The sequence below is a fragment of the Magnolia sinica genome, chromosome 1 (genome assembly GCF_029962835.1).
Source record: "Magnolia sinica isolate HGM2019 chromosome 1, MsV1, whole genome shotgun sequence".
Lineage (NCBI taxonomy): Eukaryota > Viridiplantae > Streptophyta > Magnoliopsida > Magnoliales > Magnoliaceae > Magnolia > Magnolia sinica.
The window spans coordinates 128,246,923-128,256,067 of NC_080573.1; the positions used below are offsets into that span (position 1 = coordinate 128,246,923).

General features: G+C 41.1%; 2 protein-coding genes across 2 annotated transcripts; one reads left to right on the top strand and one right to left on the bottom strand.

Moving 5' to 3' along the window:
• Positions 1 to 227: 227 nt before the first annotated feature.
• On the top strand, positions 228 to 6,497 carry LOC131249352 (reticuline oxidase-like). The gene is made up of 3 exons (XM_058250057.1): positions 228 to 283; positions 4,485 to 4,561; positions 4,955 to 6,497. The coding sequence occupies exons 1-3, from the start codon at positions 228 to 230 to the stop codon at positions 6,472 to 6,474; spliced, it is 1,653 nt and encodes a 550-aa protein (XP_058106040.1). The 3' UTR covers positions 6,475 to 6,497.
• Positions 6,498 to 6,989: 492 nt separating this feature from the next.
• On the bottom strand, positions 6,990 to 8,098 carry LOC131249355 (uncharacterized). The gene is made up of 3 exons (XM_058250071.1): positions 8,027 to 8,098; positions 7,624 to 7,797; positions 6,990 to 7,508 (listed from the first exon to the last, which is right to left on the bottom strand). The coding sequence occupies exons 1-3, from the start codon at positions 8,096 to 8,098 to the stop codon at positions 6,990 to 6,992; spliced, it is 765 nt and encodes a 254-aa protein (XP_058106054.1).
• Between the last annotated feature and the right edge of the window lie 1,047 nt (positions 8,099 to 9,145).

A 9,145-nucleotide genomic window follows, 5' to 3' on the forward strand; every position in this document is an offset into this window, starting at 1 on the left:
GCATGGGGTACTACCTGTTAGTGATAGGGGTGTACATGGAGTCGAACCGAGTCAAGCTGGCCTCAGCTTGACTCGGCTCGGCCACTATCTGACCTCAGCTCAAACTCATCTCAGCTCGGTCCTCAAGCCTGACTAGCCAGCTCAGCTCGGCTCGATTCGGTCAGCAGCTCGGGCCAGTTCAAGCCAAGATCGAGCCAACTTTACCTATGCAACATTTTCACAAACACATGGACTACACCTTCAAATTCTCATTGAATATAAAACACAAGCAGCGGCTTTACAGGTATTTCATCAAACACCCTATAAGCAACATCAAAATTAAGGAAAAAAAAAAGGATTCATTTGATGAAACATACATTCCTTGCCACCAGCCGGCACTTCGTTGAGTCATTTCATCAAACACTTGATAAGCAACATCAGATAATACTCATTGCTTTGTTTTCTATTTTGCATTTACTTTAATTACACATTCATTTCTGGAAATTCCTGCTGAAACATCAGCAAATATCCATTTCTGCTTCTTTTTCCACTCTTTTATTTATATGAATGGAATATTTACAAAAATTATTGCTTTTCGATGTAAGATAACAAGTACCCATTTATTCTCTTTCTTTTTTATCTTACATCAATGGCTGGAAGACCAGTCTCAGAAAGAGCTTTAAGATCCAGCTCAAAAGCCATAGAAAATACCAACCTAGGAAAGAGTCAGCAAAAGCCTGGGCCATGGCCTCCAAAGATTGAACCATTCATCACAAAATCCACTGATTACAATCCAAGAGAATTGAAATCTTGGACGAAGTGAACCGGTTTCAATCCTAACTTTTCTTAAGAGACCATTAGCAGCATCAGCATCAGAGAGAGAGGGAGCTGGTCGGTGGGTCGCTACGGTCGGGCGAGTTCTTTTTTCAAACAAAGGGGGAAATTGGAAAGGGGTAGATGCTAGGGTTTTTTAACTTTTTATAGTACCTAACTGAATTGATCCGAGTCAAGACGGGTTCGAGCTATATATCGAACTGAGTCGAGTCAAGTTAGGGCCAGCTCGAACTCGGCTCAAACTCATTTTCGAGCTCTAAAAACCAGCTCGACTCAAATCGAACTCAGCTTCGAACCAAGCCGATTCAAGCTTTTTCGATCCGAGTTGACCGAGTTGACCGAGCTAGCTCGGTTCATGTACACCCCTAGTTAGTGCCGAGCTAGGAACGAATAGGGGTTCTTATGAGCTACCGTGATGTATGGGTATCCACACTTTCCAGTCATTTTTTCATATCATTTTATAATAGAAACGATAAACGAGGCGGTTCCAAGGCTCAAGTGGACCACACAGCGAGATTAAACACCTACATTTTAAACCTTTGTGGGTGCATAAAAGTTTGAACTAAGCTGAAATCACACCTTAAAATCTGAGTACACAAGTAAAGCCAACTCCTGACTCAAATCTCAAGCACTTGATCTAAAATTTTTAATTTTACTTCGACAAATATATACATTTAGTTGACCTTACATAATAGTACACCAAAATTGAAATGAAATAACTATTAAATTCAAATCTAAATAGATAAATCATCATCTCATATTATCCACTAATTAAACCACTACACTTTAAACTATATTTGTCGTATTACATCAAAACTCAAGAGTTCAAACTAAAATCCAATGATCAAAAGGGTAAATTAGAAGTAAAGGTCTATTTGTTCAAAGTAATCCAACTCAGCACATGTAAGATTAATTAAAACAAGGTGAGGGAAAAAAAAAAAAAAAAAGGTTAGTGGGATCATATTCTATTCAATATATGAAATTTTTACAATTGTTGAAATTTATAAAGAATAAAATAATTTTCGAATAAGAATATAAAGCATAACGTATCATGAAATTGAATACTAGAACTGTAGATATTGTACTCTATTTTTGACCGTTGTGACAAAAGCTAATAGGGAGTGACATGTGGCATTACATGAGAGATATGAAGTGTATGAAAAGATTTCCTAAGATACTCGGAACACTTTTTGTAGAATCATAACTAGTATTAATGTAATGCTAATAAAGTAATGCGATCAAAAAGATAAAAGTTTGATGCACGGTTGAAGAGCAAGCCATGACCAAGAGGAATAGAGCTTGGTTGAGAGAACATAAACAAAACAAAAAAAAAAAAAAATTGTAACAAGAGAATGATCTATATGACGACTCTTCGATTGCCATAACCATTCAATAAAAAAAAGAGAACCGTGCAAAGTAATAGCTGCGGCAGATATCTATAAGTAGTCATGGGATTAGCAGAAGAAAATACAATCAAATTCAACAAACACATAAAACAAATCAAATTTATATTACTTTAGCATGACAAGTAACTCTATCTTAGGAGTAATGGTAATTCAATAATTGTAATCTTTAGCTGTAAATTAATTTTAGATCAAATTATTTGAATCTAAAAAATTTATCTACTAGCTCCAGGTTTAAATTACTTGATATCTTTAGGTTCTTTAGGTTAATATCATATTTTTTTTTTAAATTTGAAGCTGATAACTTAAATAACCTTATAAGTCAACTATATTTAGTTATTTTAGTTATTAGATACCTATTTCCGTTGTTTATTTTATATATGAGTAAACTCTACAAGGTTCACCATGATTTATGCATTTTATCAACACCGTGCGTCCATTTTATTAGAAAATTTTAGTGCTCAGGTCTAAAAATTAAGTATACCCATATCTAAAATAAACTACATCAAAGGAAATAGTTTGAATTGAACATACCGTTGAAATAGTTTTGAATCGATCTTATATTTGTGTTTTCCCTTCATCCATGTCCATATGATCTTATGAATAGGTTGGATAACAAATAAACATCAATGTGGGACCTAGCAAAGTTTCAATGTTGAAAATCCTTATCCCCACTGTTTCATGTGATATGATCCACTTGATATTTGGATATGCTTTAATTTTGGGCTCAACCCCTTAAATTAATTAGCAGGAAAAACGGATGGACAGGGTAGATATACCACGTGCATTCACAGTGTGCCCAATTGAGTTTACTAAGTACGCACTAAGGGCCCATTTGGCCGGGTGGATTGGAAGGGATTGAATGGTATTAGGGTGGATGGCATGGATTTCAAGGTAATGATGGTATTGTCAGTGGATTGTCTTAAGATCCATGGGATTACCATATCCCGGGATTGCTATATTGAGTCTGTTTGGCACGCCCGGCCCATCCATGATTAGACCTTCCCATCCCTTCCAATCCCTCGAACCAGACACGTCCCCGGAAAATTTGAACGGATTAGGGTGGATTGGATGGGATTTAAAGGTAATGATGGCATTGTCAGTGGATTGTCTTAAGATCCATGGGATTGCTATATCCAGGGATCAGTTCACCCAGTCTGTTTGGCGCACCCAGCCAATCCTGGGATTTAACTTCCAATCCCATCGAATACCATCCAATCCGCCCGGCCAAACGGGCCCTAAGTAATCCCATTTCGAATTCGTGAGAGTGGATTGCATATGCCCCGGGAATGAAATCGGACTGCGTGCTGACTTAATCAATACGCTTTTATGTAGGGCCCACTGTGAATGTATGTGGTTTATCCACATCCTCTATCCATTTTTCCTACTAATTTTAGGGTTGATTCAAAAATTGAACTAAATCCAAAGCTCAAGTGGGCCATTCCACAGTAAACAGTGTGGAATAATGATTTCCACCATTGAAACCTTCTTAGGGCCCACAGTAATATTTATTTGTCATCCAACCTGTTTATAAGATCACAAAGACATGGATAAAGAGAAACCACAAACATCATCTTGATCCAAAACTTCCGTAGCCAAAAAGAATTTTTCAATGGTAGAGGTTCAATCACATTTTTTCCTGTAGTGTGGTCCACTTGAGCTTTGGATATGCTTCATTTTTGAGGTCAAGCTCTAAAATTATCTGTTAACATGCATGAAGGGAGTGGATAAAATAAATAAATAACTGGTGGACCCCACAGAATTTACTCAGTACGCTATTAGTACTGTTACTCGTTGCGCAATCCGCTTCCCCCAGAGATATGCCTGTGCCCCGGGCTGTCTGAGGCCCACAGAGATGCCCGTTACAAATCCACCCGTCCATCTGTTTTTAAGATCAAAATAGGATACGTTTTTTAAATATCCAAAACTCATGTAAGCCATTTCAGATGAAACAGTGGGGATTGAACATTTGGGGGTGCCAGAAGTTTTGTGTCAGGATGATATTTGTTCCCATAGTTTATGTGGGTGGTAATAACCAATGAACGGTTTGGACGGCATATAAACATCGTGGTCAGCTCCAAGAAGGTTTCAACGGTGGACATTTCCATTCCCACTGTTTGTTTTGTAGTGGCCAACCTGAGTTTTGGATATACCTGAATTTTAGAATCTTATTATTATAATCTTTAAAAACAGACATCCCCGTGCGCCCCCACACAACCCCGCGCACACGTATATCTCTGTCCCCGGGTGCAATACTTCCTGTCGCAGGAAGTTTCTGCGAAAGCGTGGGAAACGTGGAAATTTTCCGGGCGAAAATCGAACGGCGTTATACAACCTTTCGACCTATGCGTCGCGACTCAGAGTCATTAGTATGTGTCACCCATTGAGTCCCACATTTTCTGATGGTTGAATAATCAGAAGCATCCATCATGTCCACAGTAGCTTGATGATCTTTGATTTGAATATAAAGTTAACAAATTTATTTTCAATGATCCACATTCAATTACACGTATCAATGGTGATAATCATCCATTCACCTTAAGCTTGGACGTCCCAAAAATGGACGGTTTTGATCATCCGACCACATCTGAGGTTGGCCCTAGAGGATATAACACATGTGGGTCATCCTTAGTCGCGATGTAGAAAAACCTAACTACCCTACAAATGGTAAGAACTCAGCAACCTTCGGCTCCTGTCCCAAAAAATGGCAAGTAACTCCATCTCCCCCCACCTTGTACTCCTGTCCTTGCTAACCTGCGCCCTAGGCGAAGATCTCCTTACGTGCCTATCATCTGGAGGTCTACGAAACTACACCACATATCACAAAGCCCCTTATGACGAACTCCTCAATTTCTCTTTAAATAACCTCCGATACGGCGGATCAAACATCCGTAAGCCTGCTGCAATCATCTTACCTGGAAACAAAGATCAGCTCGTGATCGCAGTAAGATGTTGCAATCAAGGGTCATGGACGATCCGACTAAGGAGTGGTGGCCACAGCTTCGAGGCCATATCGTCCTACGCAGACATGCGGTTTGTCATCATAGACCTGATGAACTTAAACCGAGTCACGGTTGACTTAGAATCTGAGACGGCCTGGGTTGAAGGTGGTGCAACACTGGGTGAGATCTACTACGCGATCGGTGCGTCGAGCAAGATCCATGCATTTCCTGCTGGCATGTCTCCCACCGTTGGATGTGGTGGCCATTTCAGCGGAGGTGGTAACGGCCTTTTGGCTAGGAAGTACGGCCTATCTGCTGATAATGTGGTGGATGCAATCCTTGTGGATGCAGGCGAAAGAGTGCTGGATCGTGAAACCATGGGAGAGGACGTGTTCTGGGCGATCCGAGGCGGTGGAGGTGGCGGTTGGGGTGCAGTTTATGCTTGGAAGATCCGATTAGTGAAAGTTCCAGAAAATGTCACCGCTTTCCTCATTAACAGGCGTGGGACGAGAAATCTTATGGCTAAGTTAATTTACGAATGGCAGCTTGTGGCGCCGATGTTAGAGGATGAATTCAATATAAATATCAACGTGTTGGGATCGCGTGAAATTACATTGATTTTCAGGGGATTGTATCTCGGGCCTGCTTCAAAGGCTCTTGATTCTATAACCCGGGTATTTCCCAGACTGGGTGTTACAGAAGGAGAGTTTAAAGAGATGAGCTGGGTTGAATCGGTTGTTTATCTGTGGGGCATGAAGGAGGTGCAGACCGTGGAAGATATGAAGAACCGGAGCACATCCCAGAAAGCATTCTACAAGGCAAAATTCGATTATGTAAGGGATCTGATTCCGATGGCTGGGATTGAAGGGGCATTGAAGATGATGAAGAAGGATTCTGGTGGGCTACTCGCATTCGTCCCATACGGTGGGAAGATGAGTCGGATAGCTAGCGATGCTATTGCGTTTCCACACAGAGAAGGCAACATGTATGGCATTCTGTACTACATGGCGTGGAATGAAGGAGATGATCGGCGGAGGACGAAACACATGGATTGGATCAGAGGGCTTTATGAGTACATGGGGCCGTTCGTTTCGAAGGATCCAAGGGCTGTTTATGTGAATTGCTTGGACCTTGATCTTGGAGTGATGGAGTGGATGGAGGGTAGGGATGATGCTGTGGAGATTGCAAGGTCGTGGGGTGAGAAGTATTTTGTGGGGAATTATGATAGATTGGTGAGAATAAAGACGTTGATCGATCCTAATAACGTCTTTAGACACCCACAAAGTGTTCCTCCCCTGAGCCTTCCCAGCTTGTGATGCTGAAGGAGAGACAAAATAAGGAAAAGGGAATGGGTATATCCTGTTGAGATGTTTGCATGGTCAACTGACCTGTCCCATTTTTCTTCTTCTTCTTCATGTTTTTTATTTATGTACACGGTGTTTTCCACATGATACATGGCTCAGATGTGACACACGCATGCCAGGTTGGCACGTGTCGCTACGTGTGGAGGGAAGGATGTGGAGTCGTAAAACTTTTTTTTTTTTTTGGAAAAACAATTTCAGGTTGGTACGTATCTTTATTTTATTTTTTTTTATTTTTTTTTAATTTTATTTTTTTTTTGAGAAAAGGTGGGCACGCACCACCAAATTTATTAAAAACAAAGAGGCCAGATGTACAACAGGCTCCAACTAAAAGGAAAGGAGTACTGCCTATCATATGCAAGAACACCCACCCCACTATGAACAACAGAACCTAGGGGCGAGCTAGGGAGGGCCAGGCAACAACAACTCGGCCGGATCTCCCAACTAAAAAGGAAAAAACCACAAAGGAATCAGGCTCTCAAATAACCCAGCCCGACTTTATCAAGGACCAATGGGCTCCTAATGTAACGCGGCAACTCCGAACAAGAAAGGAAGAGGGAGTTGGCACATCCTTCACTAGCTCGCTTGGCAAGTGTGTCAGCCACATAATTGCCCTTACAGAAAATATGCCTGAAACAGAGGTTGAGGCGGCTGCCGATACAATGAATGGCTCCCAATCTGTACCAAATGTTCCAATGGCAGTGGGCGAATGGATCCACGGCAGCTTCGACCACCAGTTTGGAATCTGATTCAACAACGATACTGGAGAGGCCCAATTTACTGCAGAGAATAATTCCATCAAGAATAGCCTGGGTCTCTACAGTCGTTTTGGAGGCATGACCGTAGTTCCTATAGAAGGCAAAGATAACCTGACCCTGGGAATCCCTTGTCACTCCTCCACCGCCACTAACACATGGATTCCCACGAGAGGATCCATCGACATTAAGCTTAATCCAGCCCGGAGGAGGTCTTGCCCATTTGACAATAGACTGAATGGCATTAGAACTCTCTTTGCCGTTAACAAGATAAAGGGCCTAAAGGGTGGCCTCGGTCCCGAGGGATTGGTGATCGTTGTTAGCAAAGGGTTGCCTATTTCCTAAATACCTTGCTTTTGTTTGTTAGTTTTTTGCGTCTATCACATCCAGCATTCACAAGGATTTCGCTGATTTCCATGCCTCCTATTTCGCTTGGACCATGTACTAGTACATCAAGTGCCGTGAAACCATGGATATTCTCGGCGTTCACATCCACGTCTGATTCGAGAAAAAGCTTTAGCATCTGAAGACAAAGCAAAAGCAAGGATTAGTGGTAAGCATGTGTTTCATGACTATGTTTGTTAGGTGTAAATGCAATCATAAAATAAAATAATAATAATAATAATAATAATAAGCCCTCATTATAAAATTAAACCCTATACATCATGGTTTAATAAAAAATTGTAGGCCTTGCAGTGTACCATTACATGCCAAATAGATAAAAAATAAAATAAAATAAAAAAAATCATTGCCTGAATTTGTTTTCTTGCAGCTGCGAGGTGTAAGACCGTGTTGTCTTGATCATCCTTCATGTTAACCAGCATCTTATCCTTTTCCACCAAAATTTTAGCCGCCTCGAACTGGTTATACTTCACGCAGAGATGTAGAGTTGTCTCTCCTCTCTCTGTTCGGGCATGAGTGGTTTCCGCATCAGGGCGACGTAGTAGTTCTTCCAATACTTAAACTTTGCCATTTGCAGCTGCAGAATGGAGAGGAGTCCTCCGCTCCTTATCACAGAGTTTACAAAAAGAAGGGTCGACCTCCAGCATTTTTTCCACTATTTTTAGGTGCCCTTTAGCTGAAGCCAAGTGCAAAGGGTAAAAACCTTTTTCGTTACGGATTCGGGCTAAGTCGGTGTTGCTTTTTTGTAGTTTAAAAAATAATTAAAAAATGAAAATTCAAAATTTTCAAAATTTTGGGATTTTTCTGCCAAAATACCTTTCTGAATTTTTTGAATTAAAAAGTGCGGTGTGTGTGCTTTGTCCCACATCGGAAATGCAGAGAAAAGTTTTGTGGTTTATATGAGATGTTGAGAAGGGTATTCTTACTTGGAGCTTTTTGGAAGAGATGAAACATGGGTTTCGCACTGGAACACACGCACGCGCGCTCGCGCACGGGCTCGGGCGTGGGCAGTGTGGCTGTAGTGGCGCTAGATGGCGCACTTTGCACTTCGCACGTGCGCATCTTAAATCCGAAACATCCAGCCGTTTCTTAAACGGATAGCTACCTTAAAAGCCACAACGGTCCGAAAACGGACGAGCCAGGATGATCCAACGGTCAGATCTACAGATCTAATGATCAGAAACGTCTGAGATTAATGGACAACGGCCAGAAACGTTTTTCAAACGTTCTAGACCATTGAATACCACACAACAACGGGTCTAAACCTGAGGCCTATATAAACTGGACCATTCCAGTCCGATTTCATCATCTTAACAAACCATCTGCCTATCAAATCAGATACAGTCCATAGCATCATACTAGAATACTGTTATCATCTCCATAGTCTGCCAAAATAAATCTACTGTGTTAAAATTGTTCCATAGTGGACTTATCGTGATTGCTGCACGCTGGATCCAGATAAGGTTTGT

What these genes read in the sequence shown, in the direction of transcription:
- LOC131249355 (XM_058250071.1), bottom strand. Translation starts at nt 8,098, where the DNA reads ATGCTGGTTAACATGAAGGATGATCAAGACAACACGGTCTTACACCTC. An exon ending in CTGCAAGAAAACAAATTCAG is followed by an intron (nt 7,798 to 8,026) that starts GCAATGATTTTT and finishes CTTTGTCTTCAG; the next exon opens with ATGCTAAAGCTTTTTCTCGA. An exon ending in AACTAACAAACAAAAGCAAG is followed by an intron (nt 7,509 to 7,623) that starts GTATTTAGGAAA and finishes AATGCCATTCAG; the next exon opens with TCTATTGTCAAATGGGCAAG.
- LOC131249352 (XM_058250057.1), top strand. Translation starts at nt 228, where the DNA reads ATGGACTACACCTTCAAATTCTCATTGAATATAAAACACAAGCAGCGG. An exon ending in CACAAGCAGCGGCTTTACAG is followed by an intron (nt 284 to 4,484) that starts GTATTTCATCAA and finishes TTCCTGTCGCAG; the next exon opens with GAAGTTTCTGCGAAAGCGTG. An exon ending in GTTATACAACCTTTCGACCT is followed by an intron (nt 4,562 to 4,954) that starts ATGCGTCGCGAC and finishes CCCACCTTGTAC; the next exon opens with TCCTGTCCTTGCTAACCTGC.